General features: G+C 57.2%; 1 protein-coding gene across 1 annotated transcript in view; it reads left to right on the forward strand.

Annotated features, from left to right (window-relative positions):
* The first annotated feature begins 1142 nt into the window (after nucleotides 1-1142).
* Nucleotides 1143-18322, forward strand: part of LOC144487775 (protein phosphatase inhibitor 2-like) — a 77730-nt gene continuing 60550 nt past the window's right edge. The window contains exons 1-3 of the mRNA XM_078205847.1: nucleotides 1143-1246; nucleotides 4826-4894; nucleotides 14861-14958. Of these exons, the coding sequence (XP_078061973.1) occupies nucleotides 1167-1246; nucleotides 4826-4894; nucleotides 14861-14958 (247 nt within the window). The 5' untranslated portion in view covers nucleotides 1143-1166. The remainder of the gene's footprint in view (nucleotides 1247-4825; nucleotides 4895-14860; nucleotides 14959-18322) is intronic.

The following is an 18322-nucleotide window of genomic DNA, read 5'->3' on the forward strand; positions in this document are numbered from 1 at the left end:
CCCACAAGAACCAGCGAGGCGATATAACCTCGCTCGACCTAATTCACTGACAATAATTCCCCAGGGCACATAATTCCCCAGGGCACTCCGAGTGCGTGAGGCTGCGGGAGGGAGGGAGAGAGAGATGAGGGAGTGAGTCCGGGGGAGGGAGTGAGTCCGGGGGAGGGAGTGAGTCCGGGGGAGGGAGTGAGTCCGGGGGAGGGAGTGAGTCCGGGGGAGGGAGTGAGTCCGGGGGAGGGAGTGAGTCCGGGGGAGGGAGTGAGTCCGGGGGAGGGAGTGAGTCCGGGGGAGGGAGTGAGTCCGGGGGAGGGAGTGAGTCCGGGGGAGGGAGTGAGTCCGGGGGAGGGAGTGAGTCCGGGGGAGGGAGTGAGTCCGGGGGAGGGAGTGAGTCCGGGGGAGGGAGTGAGTCCGGGGGAGGAGTGAGTCCGGGGGAGGGAGTGAGTCCGGGGGAGGGAGTGAGTCCGGGGGAGGGAGTGAGTCCGGGGGAGGGAGTGAGTCCGGGGGAGGGAGTGAGTCCGGGGGAGGGAATGAGGGTGTCTGGGGGAGGGGGAGAGCAGGTGCCTGGGGAGGAAGGGAGTGAGGGTGTCTGGGGGAATGAGGGGGTGAGTCTGGGGGAGGGAGAGAGAGAGGGGGAGGCAGTGAGTCTGTTACTGTGTTTGGAGTGTGGCTTTGCCATCAGACAGGGGGAACGAGGGGAGAGGGTGAGCAGCGGAGGGAGTAGGAAGGGGGAGAACCAGGGGAGGAGGAGCTGGGAGGAGGATGGTGTGGATGGATGGGTGAGGGGGAGGGAGACAGGCGGAGGATGTGTGTGGGGGGGGGAGGAGAGTGGAGGGAGGCAGTGGGGCAAGAGGGGGGCAAGGGGAGAAAGGGGAGGATGAGGAGGTATCTATAGAGGGGGGAGGATGGGGGCCGGGGGAGGGGAAAGGGGGAGATGGTGGAGGCGGGGAGGGAGGGGAGAAGGATGGGCCCAGTGCTGAGGTTCTTGCCTCGGGCAATTTGATCTGGACAGACACTGGGCAGACGCGGTGCAGACGCTGGGCAGACGTGGTGCAGACGCTGGGCAGACATTGCTCGGACACTGTGCAGACGCTGTGCAGACGCTGGGCAGACGCACTGACTGCGTTGTGTTTAATTTCAGCCAGAAGAAGTCACAGTCCTGGGATGAGATGAATATAATCGCCACGTACAAACCACCCGGAAAGAACTATGGACAGATGGCTATCAATGAACCAAAAACTCCTTACAGGTAATCCACTCCAAGACAGGTGATCCATTACAGGACAGGTAATCCACTCCAAGACAGGTGATCCATTACAGGACAGGTAATCCACTCCAAGACAGGTGATCCATTACAGGACTGGTGATCCACTCCAAGACAGGTGATCCATTACAGGACAGGTAATCCACTTCAAGACAGGTGATCCATTACAGGACAGGTGATCCATTACAGGACAGGTGATCCATTACAGGACAGGTGATCCACTCCAAGACAGGTGATCCATTACAGGACTGATCCCATTACAGGACAGGTGATCCATTACAGGACAGGTGATCCATGATAGGGCAGATGATCCACCGCAGGGCGGGTGATCCACCGCAGGGCGGGTGATCCACCGCAGGGCGGGTGATCCACCGCAGGGCGGGTGATCCACCGCAGGGCGGGTGATCCACCGCAGGGCGGGTGATCCACCGCAGGGCAGGTGATCCACCGCAGGGCAGGTGATCCACTACAGGACAGGTGATCCACTACCAGACAGGTGATCCACTACAGGACAGGTGATTCCATCACAGGAACTGTAAATCCACTACAGAACTGTAAATCCACTACAGAACTGTAAATCAAGTACAGGACAGGTAATCCACTATATGACAGGCGATCCACTACGGGACAGGTGATCCACTACAGGACAGGTGATCCATCACAGGACTGTAAATCCACTACAGGACTGTAAATCAAGTACAGGACAGGTAATCCACTACATGACAGGCGATCCACTACAGGACAGGCGATCCCACTCCAGGACAGGCGATCCACTCCAGGACAGGCGATCCACTCCAGGACAGGCGATCCTCTACAGGACAGGCGATCCTCTACAGGACAGGCGATCCACTACAGGGCAGGCGATATTCTCGCTTGGATAGTTAGTCCAAACCTGGGGCTGTCAGATAATCACACGGTGGCACAGTGGGTTATCGCTGCTGCCTCACAGCATCGGGGACCTGGGTTCGACTCCCGGCCTCGGGTCACTGTCTGTGCGGAGTCTGCACGTTCTCCCCGTGTCTGCGTGGGTTTCCTCTGGGTGCTCCGGTTTCCTCCCACAGTCCGAAAGACGTGCGGGTTAGGGTGCATTGGGCCGTGCTAAATTCTCCCTCAGTGTTACCCGAACAGGCGCCGGAGTGTGGAGACTAGGGGGATTTTCACAGTAACTTCATTGCGGTGTTAATGTTGGTGTCAAGCTTCTTGAGTGCTGTTGGAGCCGCACTTATCCAGGCAAGTGGGGAGCATTCCGTCTCAGCTCCTGTTGATGGATCTTCAGGAGTTACGATGCTTCCCTAGTCTTTGTGATTAGCTTCCAACCCCCCGGCTCCGGACATTGGGAATCAGGACTGCCTGACTCCTTATTATTCCAGTGAGTGAGTTTTCCAGATCGGAGCTGCTGGATATATTTCTGAAATACGCTTTTCCTGGGCCGGTAGAGAGGGCAGTTACATTCACCCACAGGTGTGGCACTTAATGCTCTTTAAGATCCCATGTCGGGGTAGGATTCCCATTTTAACTTCACACCAGAACCTGTTGCGTCATAGAAACATAGAAGATAGAAGCAGGAGGAGGCCATTCGGCCCTCCGAGCCTGCTCCGCCATTCATCATGACCATAGCTGATCATCCAACTCAATCCTGCTTTCTCCTCATAACCTTTGATTCAGCTATGAATTCTTGGTCTGTCGTGTGTTAATGGATCACTGTGCAGGGTGGCACAGTGGGTTAGCACTGCCGCTTCACAGCTCCAGGGACCCAGGTTCGATTCCCGGCTCGGGTCACTGTCTGTTTGGAGTCTGCACGTTCTCCCCGTGTCTGCGTGGGTTTCCTCCGGGTGCTCCGGTTTCCTCCCACAGTCCAAAGATGTGCGGGTTAGGTGGATTGGCCATGCTAAATTGCCCCTTGTCAGGGAGACTAGCTAGGGTAAATGCATGGGGTTCTGGGGATAGGGTCTGGGTGGGATTGTTGTCAGTGCAGACTCGATGGGCTGAATAGCCTCCTTCTGCACTGGAGGGATTTTATGAACCTATCTTTGAACACTAAGGGGCAATTTAGCATGGCCAATCCACCTAACCTGCACATCTTTGGACACTAAGGGGCAATTTAGCATGGCCAATCCACCTAACCTGCACATCCTTGGACACTAAGGGACAATTTAGCATGGCCAATCCACCTAACCTGCACATCTTTGGACACTAAGGGGCAATTTAGCATGGCCAATCCACCTAACCTGTATATGTTTTGACACTAAGGGGCAATTTAGCATGGCCAATCCACCTAACCTGCACATCCTTGGACACTAAGGGCAATTTAGCATGGCCAATCCACCTAACCTGCACATCCTTGGACACTAAGGGGCAATTTAGCATGGCCAATCCACCTAACCTGTATATCTTTTGACACTAAGGGGCAATTTAGCATGGCCAATCCACCTAACCTGCACATCCTTGGACACTAAGGGGCAATTTAGCATGGCCAATCCATCTAACCTGCACATCTTTGGACACTAAGGGGCAATTTAGCATGGCCAATCCACCTAACCTGCACATCCTTGGACATTAAGGGGCAATTTAGCATGGCCAATCCACCTAACCTGCACATCCTTGGACACTAAGGGGCAATTTAGCATGGCCAATCCACCTAACCTGTATATGTTTTGACACTAAGGGGCAATTTAGCATGGCCAATCCACCTAACCTGCACATCTTTGGACACTAAGGGGCAATTTAGCATGACCAATCCACCTAACCTGTATATCTTTGGACACTAAGGGGCAATTTAGCATGACCAATCCACCTAACCTGTATATCTTTGGACACTAAGGGGCAATTTAGCATGACCAATCCACCTAACCTGTATATCTTTGAACACTAAGGGGCAATTTAGCATGGCCAATCCCCCTAACCTACACATCTTTGGACACTAAGGGGCAATTTAGCATGGCCAATCCCCCTAACCTACACATCTTTGGACACTAAGGGACAATTTAGCATGGCCAATCCACCTAACCTACACATCTTTGGACACTAAGGGGCAATTTAGCATGGCCAATCCACCTAACCTACACATCTTTGGACACTAAGGGGCAATTTAGCATGGCCAATCCATCTAACCTACACATCTTTGGAGTGTGGGAGGAAACCAACCCAGACACGGAGCAGGGAGAATGTCCAAACTCCGCATAGACAAGCTGGGAATCAAACCCGGGTCCCTGGCTCTGTGAGACAGCGGTGCTAACCCGCTGTGCCACCGTGCTGCCGGGAATCGAACCCGGGTCCCTGGCTCTGTGAGGCAGCGGTGCTAACCCGCTGTGCCACCGTGCTGCCGGGAATCGAACCCGGGTCCCTGGCTCTGTGAGGCAGCGGTGCTAACCCGCTGTGCCACCGTGCTGCTCCCTATTATTGTCTACTGGAAATCAAACTTCACCACCTGCCGTGGTGGGATTCGAAGCCGGGATGCCAGAGCATTACCTGGGCTGCCTGGATTACTAGCCCAGCGACGATGGGCTGCCTTGAGACGCCCAGGAATAACCGCCAAAAGCTAACGGCCATTTTCCTTTCCCTCAGCTACAGTATCGAGGAACAGCCGGGAAGCAGCACGAATCACAGGGTGTCCATGGAAGACCTGTCATCAAGGTGCAGTACCAACACTTAGCCACTCACCCCATTCCCTGCTCACAGAGGGAGGCAATGGCCGAGTCGTATTGTCACTCGGCTATTAATCCAAAAACTCAGCTGGGGGACCCGGTTCGAATCCCGCAGGTGGTGGAATTTGAATTCAATTTAAAGTACCTAGAATTAAGAATCTCCTGATGACCCATTGTCGGAAAAACCCATCTGGTTCCTTTAGGGAAGGAAATCTGCCGTCCTTACCCGGTCTGGCCTACATGTGACTCCAGAGCCACAGCCAATGTGGTTGACTCTCAACAGCCCTCCAAGGGGCAACTAGGGATGGGCAATAATTGGAGAGAGAGACCTTGAGTATATTTAAGTCTGAGATAGATTGTTGATCTGTATGGGAGTGAAAGGTGATGGGACAAGGGCAGGAAAGTGGTCGTGACGACTGTCGGATCAGCCATGATCCTATTGAATGGTGGGACAGGCTTGACGGGCTGAAAGGCCTCCTCATGTTCCTATTTCTAATGGCCTGATAGAAGATGTTCTCCCGAGCCTCACTAACATGAATAGTCTAAATATCGGCGAGTTAAGTTGAGGGTTTGGGGTCTATCAGCGTGTGTGGAGTTGGGGGCCTGCGGGAGAGGGTATTTTTTATTCATTCCTGGGACACGGGCGTCGCTGGCTGGGCCCAGCATTTATTGCCCATCCCTAGTTGCCCTTTGGAGGGCGGTTGAGAGTCAACCACATTGGCTGTGGCTCTGGAGTCACATGTAGGCCAGACCGGGGTAAGGACGGCAGATTTCCTTCCCTAAAGGGAACCAGATGGGTTTTTCCAACAATGGGTCATCAGTAGATTCTTAATTCCAGATATTTTTTATTGAATTCAGATTCCACCATCTGCCGTGGCGGGATTCGAACCTCTCGATCTTTCTCAGCTCCAGGTACACGCACTGGAGCCAGCAGCAAAGGAGGGACAACATTACCAATGGCATACATTTCCCCCTCTGAGCGGAACTGTCCCGTGGCCACAACACTGCCTCCTGAGAGAGGGACTGAGAGACGCAGGGAGCGAGAGAGACGCAGGGAGCGAGAGAGAGGCAGAGAGCGAGAGAGAGGCAGAGAGCGAGAGAGAGGCAGAGAGCGAGAGAGAGGCAGAGAGCGAGAGAGAGGCAGAGAGCGAGAGAGAGGCAGAGAGCGAGAGAGAGGCAGAGAGCGAGAGAGAGGCAGAGAGCGAGAAGAGGCAGAGAGCGAGAGAGAGGCAGAGAGCGAGAGAGAGCAGAGAGCGAGAGAGAGGCAGAGAGCGAGAGAGAGGCAGAGAGCGAGAGAGAGGCAGAGAGCGAGAGAGAGGCAGAGAGCGAGAGAGAGGCAGAGAGCGAGAGAGAGGCAGAGAGCGAGAGAGAGGCAGAGAGCGAGAGAGAGGCAGAGAGCGAGAGAGAGGCAGAGAGCGAGAGAGAGAGCAGAGAGCGAGAGAGAGGCAGAGAGCGAGAGAGAGGCAGAGAGCGAGAGAGAGGCAGAGAGCGAGAGAGAGGCAGAGAGCGAGAGAGAGGCAGAGAGCGAGAGAGAGGCAGAGAGCGAGAGAGAGGCAGAGAGCGAGAGAGAGGCAGAGAGCGAGAGAGAGGCAGAGAGCGAGAGAGAGGCAGAGAGCGAGAGAGAGGCAGAGAGCGAGAGAGAGGCAGAGAGCGAGAGAGAGGCAGAGAGCGAGAGAGGGGCAGAGAGCGAGAGAGGGGCAGAGAGCGAGAGAGGGGCAGAGAGCGAGAGAGGGGCAGAGAGCGAGAGAGGGGCAGAGAGCGAGAGAGAGGCAGAGAGCGAGAGAGGGGCAGAGAGCGAGAGAGGAGGCAGAGAGCGAGAGAGGGGCAGAGAGCGAGAGAGGGCAGAGAGCGAGAGAGGGGCAGAGAGCGAGAGAGGGGCAGAGAGCGAGAGAGGGGCAGAGAGCGAGAGAGGGGCAGAGAGCGAGAGAGGGGCAGAGAGCGAGAGAGGGCAGAGAGCGAGAGAGGGGCAGAGAGCGAGAGAGGGCAGAGAGCGAGAGAGGCAGAGAGCGAGAGAGGGGCAGAGAGCGAGAGAGGGGCAGAGAGCGAGAGAGGGGCAGAGAGCGAGAGAGGGGCAGAGAGCGAGAGAGGGGCAGAGAGCGAGAGAGGGGCAGAGAGCGAGAGAGGGGCAGAGAGCGAGAGAGGGGCAGAGAGCGAGAGAGGGGCAGAGAGCGAGAGAGGGGCAGAGAGCGAGAGAGGGGCAGAGAGCGAGAGAGGGGCAGAGAGCGAGAGAGGGGCAGAGAGCGAGAGAGGGGCAGAGACTAAGGCGCGCAGAGAGAGGGGCAGAGAGCCGCAGAGAGAGGGGCAGAGAGCCGAGAGAGGGGCAGAGAGCCGCAGAGAGAGGGGCAGAGAGCCGCAGAGAGAGGGGCAGAGAGCCGCAGAGAGAGGGGCAGAGAGCCGCAGAGAGAGGGGCAGAGAGCGCAGAGAGAGGGGCAGAGAGCCCAGAGAGAGGGGCAGAGAGCCGCAGAGAGGGGCAGAGAGCCGCAGAGAGAGGGCAGAGAGCCGCAGAGAGAGGGGCAGAGAGCGGCAGAGAGAGGGGCAGAGAGCGCAGAGAGAGGGCAGAGAGCCGCAGAGAGGGGCAGAGAGCCGCAGAGAGAGGGGCAGAGAGCCGCAGAGAAGGGCAGAGAGCCGCAGAGAGAGGGGCAGAGAGCCGCAGAGAGAGGGGCAGAGAGCCGCAGAGAGAGGGGCAGAGAGCCGCAGAGAGAGGGGCAGAGAGCCGCAGAGAGAGGGGCAGAGAGCCGCAGAGAGAGGGGCAGAGAGCCGCAGAGAGAGGGGCAGAGAGCCGCAGAGAGAGGGGCAGAGAGCCGCAGAGAGAGGGGCAGAGAGCCGCAGAGAGAGGGGCAGAGAGCCGCAGAGAGAGGGGCAGAGAGCCGCAGAGAGAGGGGCAGAGAGCCGCAGAGAGAGGGGCAGAGAGCCGCAGAGAGAGGGGCAGAGAGCCGCAGAGAGAGGGCAGAGAGCCGCAGAGAGAGGGGCAGAGAGCCGCAGAGAGAGGGGCAGAGAGCCGCAGAGAGAGGGGCAGAGAGCCGCAGAGAGAGGGGCAGAGAGCCGCAGAGAGAGGGGCAGAGAGCCGCAGAGAGAGGGGCAGAGAGCCGCAGAGAGAGGGGCAGAGAGCCGCAGAGAGAGGGGCAGAGAGCCGCAGAGAGAGGGGCAGAGAGCCGCAGAGAGAGGGGCAGAGAGACGCAGAGAGAGGGGCAGAGAGACGCAGAGAGAGGGGCAGAGAGACGCAGAGAGAGGGGCAGAGACGCAGAGAGAGGGGCAGAGAGACGCAGAGAGAGGGGCAGAGAGACGCAGAGAGAGGGGCAGAGAGACGCAGAGAGAGGGGCAGAGAGACGCAGAGAGAGGGGCAGAGAGACGCAGAGAGGGGCAGAGAGACGCAGAGAGAGGGGCAGAGAGACGCAGAGAGAGGGGCAGAGAGACGCAGAGAGAGGGGCAGAGAGACGCAGAGAGAGGGGCAGAGAGACGCAGAGAGAGGGGCAGAGAGACGCAGAGAGAGGGGCAGAGAGACGCAGAGAGAGGGGCAGAGAGACGCAGAGAGAGGGGCAGAGAGACGCAGAGAGAGGGGCAGAGAGACGCAGAGAGAGGGGCAGAGAGACGCAGAGAGAGTGGGGCAGAGAGACGCAGAGAGAGTGGGGCAGAGAGACGCAGAGAGAGTGGGGCAGAGAGACGCAGAGAGAGTGGGGCAGAGAGACGCAGAGAGAGGGGCAGAGAGACGCAGAGAGAGTGGGGCAGAGAGACGCAGAGAGAGTGGGGCAGAGAGACGCAGAGAGAGTGGGGCAGAGAGACGCAGAGAGAGTGGGGCAGAGAGACGCAGAGAGAGTGGGGCAGAGAGACGCAGAGAGAGTGGGGCAGAGAGACGCAGAGAGAGTGGGGCAGAGAGACGCAGAGAGAGTGGGGCAGAGAGACGCAGAGAGAGTGGGGCAGAGAGACGCAGAGAGAGTGGGGCAGAGAGACGCAGAGAGAGTGGGGCAGAGAGACGCAGAGAGAGTGGGGCAGAGAGACGCAGAGAGAGTGGGGCAGAGAGACGCAGAGAGAGTGGGGCAGAGAGACGCAGAGAGAGAGGGGCAGAGAGACGCAGAGAGAGAGGGGCAGAGAGACGCAGAGAGAGAGGGGCAGAGAGACGCAGAGAGAGAGGGGCAGAGAGGGCAGAGAGAGAGGGGCAGAGAGACGCAGAGAGAGTGGGGCAGAGAGACGCAGAGAGAGAGGGGCAGAGAGACGCAGAGAGAGAGGGGCAGAGAGACGCAGAGAGAGAGGGGCAGAGAGACGCAGAGAGAGAGGGGCAGAGAGACGCAGAGAGAGAGGGCAGAGAGACGCAGAGAGAGAGGGGGCAGAGAGACGCAGAGAGAGAGGGGCAGAGAGACGCAGAGAGAGAGGGGCAGAAGAGAGGGAGAGAGACGCAGAGAGAGAGGGGCAGAGAGACGCAGAGAGAGAGGGGCAGAGAGACGCAGAGAGAGAGGGGCAGAGAGACGCAGAGAGAGAGGGGCAGAGAGACGCAGAGAGAGAGGGGCAGAGAGACGCAGAGAGAGAGGGGCAGAGAGACGCAGAGAGAGAGGGGCAGAGAGACGCAGAGAGAGAGGGGCAGAGAGACGCAGAGAGAGAGGGGCAGAGAGACGCAGAGAGAGAGGGGCAGAGAGACGCAGAGAGAGAGGGGCAGAGAGACGCAGAGAGAGAGGGGCAGAGAGACGCAGAGAGAGAGGGGCAGAGAGACGCAGAGAGAGAGGGGCAGAGAGACGCAGAGAGAGAGGGGCAGAGAGACGCAGAGAGAGAGGGGCAGAGAGACGCAGAGAGAGAGGGGCAGAGAGACGCAGAGAGAGAGGGGCAGAGAGACGCAGAGAGAGAGGGGCAGAGAGACGCAGAGAGAGAGGGGCAGAGAGACGCAGAGAGAGAGGGGCAGAGAGACGCAGAGAGAGAGGGGCAGAGAGACGCAGAGAGAGAGGGGCAGAGAGACGCAGAGAGAGAGGGGCAGAGAGACGCAGAGAGAGAGGGGCAGAGAGACGCAGAGAGAGAGGGGCAGAGAGACGCAGAGAGAGAGGGGCAGAGAGACGCAGAGAGAGAGGGGCAGAGAGACGCAGAGAGAGAGGGGCAGAGAGACGCAGAGAGAGAGGGGCAGAGAGACGCAGAGAGAGAGGGGCAGAGAGACGCAGAGAGAGAGGGGCAGAGAGACGCAGAGAGAGAGGGGCAGAGAGACGCAGAGAGAGAGGGGCAGAGAGACGCAGAGAGAGAGGGGCAGAGAGACGCAGAGAGAGAGGGGCAGAGAGACGCAGAGAGAGAGGGGCAGAGAGACGCAGAGAGAGAGGGGCAGAGAGACGCAGAGAGAGAGGGGCAGAGAGACGCAGAGAGAGAGGGGCAGAGAGACGCAGAGAGAGAGGGGCAGAGAGACGCAGAGAGAGAGGGGCAGAGAGACGCAGAGAGAGAGGGGCAGAGAGACGCAGAGAGAGAGGGGCAGAGAGACGCAGAGAGAGAGGGGCAGAGAGACGCAGAGAGAGAGGGGCAGAGAGACGCAGAGAGAGAGGGGCAGAGAGACGCAGAGAGAGAGGGGCAGAGAGACGCAGAGAGAGAGGGGCAGAGAGACGCAGAGAGAGAGGGGCAGAGAGACGCAGAGAGAGAGGGGCAGAGAGACGCAGAGAGAGAGGGGCAGAGAGGGAGAGGGCAGAGAGAGAGGGGCAGAGAGAGAGGGGCAGAGAGAAGGCAGAGAGAGAGGGGCAGAGAGAGCGCAGAGAGAGAGGGGCAGAGAGACGCAGAGAGAGAGGGGCAGAGAGACGCAGAGAGAGAGGGGCAGAGAGACGCAGAGAGAGAGGGGCAGAGAGACGCAGAGAGAGAGGGGCAGAGAGACGCAGAGAGAGAGGGGCAGAGAGACGCAGAGAGAGAGGGGCAGAGAGACGCAGAGAGAGAGGGGCAGAGAGACGCAGAGAGAGAGGGGCAGAGAGACGCAGAGAGAGAGGGGCAGAGAGACGCAGAGAGAGAGGGGCAGAGAGACGCAGAGAGAGAGGGGCAGAGAGACGCAGAGAGAGAGGGGCAGAGAGACGCAGAGAGAGAGGGGCAGAGAGACGCAGAGAGAGAGGGGCAGAGAGACGCAGAGAGAGAGGGGCAGAGAGACGCAGAGAGAGAGGGGCAGAGAGACGCAGAGAGAGAGGGGCAGAGAGACGCAGAGAGAGAGGGGCAGAGAGACGCAGAGAGAGAGGGGCAGAGAGACGCAGAGAGAGAGGGGCAGAGAGACGCAGAGAGAGAGGGGCAGAGAGACGCAGAGAGAGAGGGAGGGAGACGCAGAGAGACGCAGAGAGGGGCAGAGAGAGCGCAGAGAGAGAGGGGCAGAGAGACGCAGAGAGAGAGGGGCAGAGAGACGCAGAGAGAGAGGGGCAGAGAGACGCAGAGAGAGAGGGGCAGAGAGACGCAGAGAGAGAGGGGCAGAGAGACGCAGAGAGAGAGGGGCAGAGAGACGCAGAGAGAGAGGGGCAGAGAGACGCAGAGAGAGAGGGGCAGAGAGACGCAGAGAGAGAGGGGCAGAGAGACGCAGAGAGAGAGGGGCAGAGAGACGCAGAGAGAGAGGGGCAGAGAGACGCAGAGAGAGAGGGGCAGAGAGACGCAGAGAGAGAGGGGCAGAGAGACGCAGAGAGAGAGGGGCAGAGAGACGCAGAGAGAGAGGGGCAGAGAGACGCAGAGAGAGAGGGGCAGAGAGACGCAGAGAGAGAGGGGCAGAGAGACGCAGAGAGAGAGGGGCAGAGAGACGCAGAGAGAGAGGGGCAGAGAGACGCAGAGAGAGAGGGGCAGAGAGACGCAGAGAGAGAGGGGCAGAGAGACGCAGAGAGAGAGGGGCAGAGAGACGCAGAGAGAGAGGGGCAGAGAGACGCAGAGAGAGAGGGGCAGAGAGACGCAGAGAGAGAGGGGCAGAGAGACGCAGAGAGAGAGGGGCAGAGAGACGCAGAGAGAGAGGGGCAGAGAGACGCAGAGAGAGAGGGGCAGAGAGACGCAGAGAGAGAGGGGCAGAGAGACGCAGAGAGAGAGGGGCAGAGAGACGCAGAGAGAGAGGGGCAGAGAGACGCAGAGAGAGAGGGGCAGAGAGACGCAGAGAGAGAGGGGCAGAGAGACGCAGAGAGAGAGGGGCAGAGAGACGCAGAGAGAGAGGGGCAGAGAGACGCAGAGAGAGAGGGGCAGAGAGACGCAGAGAGAGAGGGGCAGAGAGACGCAGAGAGAGAGGGGCAGAGAGACGCAGAGAGAGAGGGGCAGAGAGACGCAGAGAGAGAGGGGCAGAGAGACGCAGAGAGAGAGAGAGAGGGGCAGAGAGACGCAGAGAGAGAGGGGCAGAGAGACGCAGAGAGAGAGGGGCAGAGAGACGCAGAGAGAGAGGGGCAGAGAGACGCAGAGAGAGAGGGGCAGAGAGACGCAGAGAGAGAGGGGCAGAGAGACGCAGAGAGAGAGGGGCAGAGAGACGCAGAGAGAGAGGGGCAGAGAGACGCAGAGAGAGAGGGGCAGAGAGACGCAGAGAGAGAGGGGCAGAGAGACGCAGAGAGAGAGGGGCAGAGAGACGCAGAGAGAGAGGGGCAGAGAGACGCAGAGAGAGAGGGGCAGAGAGACGCAGAGAGAGAGGGGCAGAGAGACGCAGAGAGAGAGGGGCAGAGAGACGCAGAGAGAGAGGGGCAGAGAGACGCAGAGAGAGAGGGGCAGAGAGACGCAGAGAGAGAGGGGCAGAGAGACGCAGAGAGAGAGGGGCAGAGAGACGCAGAGAGAGAGGGGCAGAGAGACGCAGAGAGAGAGGGGCAGAGAGACGCAGAGAGAGAGGGGCAGAGAGACGCAGAGAGAGAGGGGCAGAGAGACGCAGAGAGAGGGGCAGAGAGACGCAGAGAGAGGGGCAGAGAGACGGCAGAGAGAGGGGCAGAGAGAGGGGCAGAGAGAGGGGCAGAGAGAGGGGCAGAGAGAGGGGCAGAGAGAGGGGCAGAGAGACGCAGAGAGAGAGGGGCAGAGAGACGCAGAGAGAGTGGGGCAGAGAGACGCAGAGAGAGAGAGGGGCAGAGAGACGCAGAGAGAGGGGCAGAGAGAGGCAGAGAGAGTGGGGCAGAGAGACGCAGAGAGAGTGGGGCAGAGAGACGCAGAGAGAGTGGGGCAGAGAGACGCAGAGAGAGTGGGGCAGAGAGACGCAGAGAGAGTGGGGCAGAGAGACGCAGAGAGAGTGGGGCAGAGAGACGCAGAGAGAGTGGGGCAGAGAGACGCAGAGAGAGTGGGGCAGAGAGACGCAGAGAGAGTGGGGCAGAGAGACGCAGAGAGAGTGGGGCAGAGAGACGCAGAGAGAGTGGGGCAGAGAGACGCAGAGAGAGTGGGGCAGAGAGACGCAGAGAGAGTGGGGCAGAGAGACGCAGAGAGAGTGGGGCAGAGAGACGCAGAGAGAGTGGGGCAGAGAGACGCAGAGAGAGTGGGGCAGAGAGACGCAGAGAGAGTGGGGCAGAGAGACGCAGAGAGAGTGGGGCAGAGAGACGCAGAGAGAGTGGGGCAGAGAGACGCAGAGAGAGAGGGGCAGAGAGACGCAGAGAGAGAGGGGCAGAGAGACGCAGAGAGAGAGGGGCAGAGAGACGCAGAGAGAGAGGGGCAGAGAGACGCAGAGAGAGAGGGGCAGAGAGACGCAGAGAGAGAGGGGCAGAGAGACGCAGAGAGAGAGGGGCAGAGAGACGCAGAGAGAGAGGGGCAGAGAGACGCAGAGAGAGAGGGGCAGAGAGACGCAGAGAGAGAGGGGCAGAGAGACGCAGAGAGAGAGGGGCAGAGAGACGCAGAGAGAGAGGGGCAGAGAGACGCAGAGAGAGAGGGGCAGAGAGACGCAGAGAGAGAGGGGCAGAGAGACGCAGAGAGAGAGGGGCAGAGAGACGCAGAGAGAGAGGGGCAGAGAGACGCAGAGAGAGAGGGGCAGAGAGACGCAGAGAGAGAGGGGCAGAGAGACGCAGAGAGAGAGGGGCAGAGAGACGCAGAGAGAGAGGGGCAGAGAGACGCAGAGAGAGAGGGGCAGAGAGACGCAGAGAGAGAGGGGCAGAGAGACGCAGAGAGAGAGGGGCAGAGAGACGCAGAGAGAGAGGGGCAGAGAGACGCAGAGAGAGAGGGGCAGAGAGACGCAGAGAGAGAGGGGCAGAGAGACGCAGAGAGAGAGGGGCAGAGAGACGCAGAGAGAGAGGGGCAGAGAGACGCAGAGAGAGAGGGGCAGAGAGACGCAGAGAGAGAGGGGCAGAGAGACGCAGAGAGAGAGGGGCAGAGAGACGCAGAGAGAGAGGGGCAGAGAGACGCAGAGAGAGAGGGGCAGAGAGACGCAGAGAGAGAGGGGCAGAGAGACGCAGAGAGAGAGGGGCAGAGAGACGCAGAGAGAGAGGGGCAGAGGGGGACAGAGAGAGAGGGGCAGAGGGGGACAGAGAGAGAGGGGCAGAGGGGGACAGAGAGAGAGGGGCAGAGGGGGACAGAGAGAGAGGGGCAGAGGGGGACAGAGAGAGAGGGGCAGAGGGGGACAGAGAGAGAGGGGCAGAGGGGGACAGAAAGAGAGGGGGACAGTGAGGGAGAGCGACAGACAGAGAGAGGCAGTGATAGACGGACAGACAGAGAGAGGCAGTGATAGACGGACAGATAGACAGAGAGCGACAGACAGAAAGTGACAGACTGACAGAGAGAGAGAGATGGAGAGAAAGAGAGAGATGAACAAAGACAGAGAGAGAGAGAAAGAGGGAGGAAAATCCCCATGAACCCTTGGTGAGCAGGCCCAGTTGGGGAATGGTGGGACTCCGGGTCCAGGGCCTTTGGGATGGGAGCCAGTGACTGACCCCGGAGTGACCCTGCCCTCATTCCCATGGTTCCTGGGGAGGGGGTTGGGGCGCGAGGAGGGTGGTGGGTCTGGCGCAGCGTGGGGAGGGTGCGGGTGTGGCGGGCGGGTGCGGGGGAGCGGGGAGTAGCAGGCAGGATGGTGTTGCTTGGATATAACTGTGTGTTCACCCTTTAGGATGAGCAACCTGAATCAAGCAAGAAAAGGCAAAGTAAAGAAACCAAAGATTAAGAAGCAGGAATCTGATGAGGAAGATATTCCAATTGTTGATCGTGGTGAGTGCAACGCTGTCCCTGCACGAGGGAGAGGCCATTCAGCCCCTCCAGGCTGGCCCACCATTCATGGCTGCTCTGTATCTGAGCTCCATGGGGAGGCGACGGCCTGGTGGTATTATCGCTGGACTATTTATTAATCCAGAAACTCAGCTAACGTTCTGGGGGACCCGGGTTCGAATCCCGCCACGGCAGATGGTGGAATTTGAATTCACTAAAAAATATCTGGGATTAAGAATCTACTGATGACCCATTGTCGGAAAAACCCATCTGGTTCCTTTAGGGGAGGAAATCTGCCGTCCTTACCGGGAATCGAACCCGGGTCCCTGGCGCTGTGAGGCAGCAGTGCTAACCACTGTGTCACCGCGCCACCTCTAGTGCACTGGAGGGAGTGCAGAGGAGATTCACCAGGATGCTGCCTGGGATGATGGAACGTTTAAGTTATGAAGAGAGGTTGGGTAGACTTGGGTTGTTTTCTCTGGAGCAGAGAAGACTGAGGGGCGACCTGATCGAGGTGTTCAAGATTATGAGGGACACGGACAGAGTGGATAAGGAGCAGCTGTTCCCCTTAGTTGGAGGGTCAGTCATGAGGGGACACAGGTTCAAGGTGAGGGGTGAGAGGTTTAGGGGAGATGTGAGGAAAATCCTTTTTACCCAGAGGGTGGTGAGGGTCTGGAATGCGCTGCCTGGGAGGGTGGTGGAGGCGGGATGCCTCACATCCTTTAAAAAGTACCTGGATGAACACTTGGCACATCATAACATTCCAGGCTCTGGGCCAAGTGATGGCAAGATGGGATTAGGCGGGAGTTCAGGTGTTTCTAATGTCTTAGTGTGGCCTCAATGGGCTAAAGGGCCTCTACTGCACTGTGTGATTCTATAATTCTATCATTCTATGAGGTTAGGGGGATTGGCCATGCGAAATTGCTCCTTAGTGTCCAAAGATGTGTAGTTAAGTGGATTGGCCATGCTAAATTGTCCCTTAGTGTCCAAAGATGTGCAGGTTAGGTGGATTGGCCATGGTAAATTGTCCCTTAGTGTCCAAAGATGTGCTGGTTAGGTGGATTGGACATGCTAAATTGTTCTTTAGTGTCCAAAGTCGTGTAGGTTAGATGGATTGGCCATGCTAAATTGCCCCTTAGTGTCCAAAGACGTGTAGGTTAGATGGATTGGCCATGCTAAATTGCCCCTTAGTGTCCAAAGATGTGCAGGTTCGATGGATTGGCCATGCTAAATTGTCCCTTAGTGTCCAAAGATGTGTAGGTTAGGTGGATTGGCCATGCTAAATTGCCCCTTAGTGTCCAAAGATGTGCAGGTTAGGTGAATTGGCCATGCTAAATTGCCCCTTAGTGTCCAAAGATGTGCAGGTTGGGTGGATTGGCCATGCTAAATTGCTCCTTAGTGTCAGGGGGATTAGTGGGGTAAATATGTGGGGTTCCGGGGACATGGCCTGTGTGGGATTGTTGTCAGTGCAGGCTCGATGGGCTGAAGAGCCTCCTCTGCGCTGTATGATTCAGGTGCTTTCTCTCGAGATATTGTGATTGTATTCATTTCCTCTCTGATTTTTGCCCCTTGATTATTTAGTATTTTTGGAATATTAGTGACTTCCAGCGTGAAGAGTGATGCAAAGAGTTTCCTTCACTCCTCTGCCATTTCCTGGTTCCCCATTATTATTTCCCCAGTCTCATCCTCGAAGGGTCCGATGTTCACATTGGCCCCTCTCTTCTGTAACGACGTTAACCAGACCCACGAAGCGGAACTCTTTGAATACGAGCTCCCTGATTAAGGTTGTAATGGCTGATCCAACCAGGGAGCTCTACCTGTCCACATCATGTGGTGTTTTGATTTTTTGATTCGATCTGATTTGATTTATTATTGTCACATGTATTGGGATACAGTGAAAAGTATTGTTTCTTGCGCACTATACAAAGCATACCGTTCATAGAGTACATAGGGGAGAAGGATTTTATTTATTATTGTCACATGTATTGGGATAGAGTGAAAAGTATTGTTTCTTGCGCGCTATACAGACAAAGCATACCGTTCATAGAGTACATAGGGGAGAAGGATTTGATTTATTATTGTCACATGTATTGGGAGACAGTGAAAAGTATTGTTTCTTGCGCGCTATACAGACAAAGCATATCTTTAGGATAGTGATGGAAAAGGATGAGTGGTGTCCCAAGGGTCAGGTGTTGGATTGGGGGAAGGCTAACTTTATTGGGATCAGGCAGAAATTGGCAGCTCTTGATTGGGAGAGGCTGTTTGAGGGTAAATCCACATCTGGTATGTGGCAGTCTTTTAAGGAACGGTTGTTAGGGCTACAGGACAAGCATGTGCCTGTAAAAAAGAAGGATAGGAAGGGTAGGATTAGAGAACCGTGGATAACCAGGGAAATTGAGGGACTGGTCAAAAGGAAAAGAGAGGCGTATGTTAGGTCCAAGCAGCTAAAAACGGAGGGAGCTCTGGAGGAGTATAATGAAAGTAGGAAAATACTCAAACGGGGAATTAGAAGAGCAAAAAGGGGTCACGAAATGTTCTTGGCAGACAGGATTAAGGAGAATCCCAAGGCATTTTATTCATACGTTAGGAACAAAAGGGTTGTAAGGGAAAAAATCGGACCTCTCAGGGACAAAAGTGGGGACTTATGCTTGGAGCCCAAAGAGGTAGGGGAGATCCTAAATGAATACTTTGCGTCGGTATTCACTAAGGAGAGGGATGTGTTGACTGGGAGTGTCTCGGAGGGGAGTGTTGAACCGTTGGAGAAAATCTCCATTACAAAGGAGGAAGTGTTAGGTTTGTTAGAGAATATAAAGACTGACAAATCCCCAGGGCCTGATGGAATCTATCCAAGGCTGCTCAGGGAGACGAGAGGTGAAATCGTTGGGCCTCTGACGCAAATCTTTGTCTCGTCACTGGACACAGGTGAGGTCCCAGAGGATTGGAGGATAGCCAATGTGGTCCCGTTATTTAAGAAGGGTAGGAAGGATAACCCGGGTAATTATAGGCCGGTGAGCTTGACGTCCGTGGTGGGGAAGTTGTTGGAGAAGATTCTTAAAGATAGGATGTATGCGCATTTAGAAAGGAATAAACTCATTAACGATAGTCAACATGGTTTTGTGAGAGGGAGGTCATGCCTCACGAACCTGGTGGTGTTTTTTGAAGAAGTGACCAAAATGGTTGACGAAGGAAGGGCCGTGGATGTTGTCTATATGGACTTTAGTAAAGCGTTTGACAAAGTCCCTCATGGTAGGCTAGTGAAAAAGGTTGGATCCCATGGGATAAAGGGGGAGGTGGCTAGATGGGTGGAGAACTGGCTTGGTCATAGAAGACAGAGGGTGGTAGTGGAAGGGTCTTTTTCCGGCTGGAG

The sequence above is a fragment of the Mustelus asterias genome, unplaced genomic scaffold, assembly GCF_964213995.1.
Source record: "Mustelus asterias unplaced genomic scaffold, sMusAst1.hap1.1 HAP1_SCAFFOLD_1029, whole genome shotgun sequence".
Taxonomy (NCBI): Eukaryota; Metazoa; Chordata; class Chondrichthyes; order Carcharhiniformes; family Triakidae; genus Mustelus; species Mustelus asterias.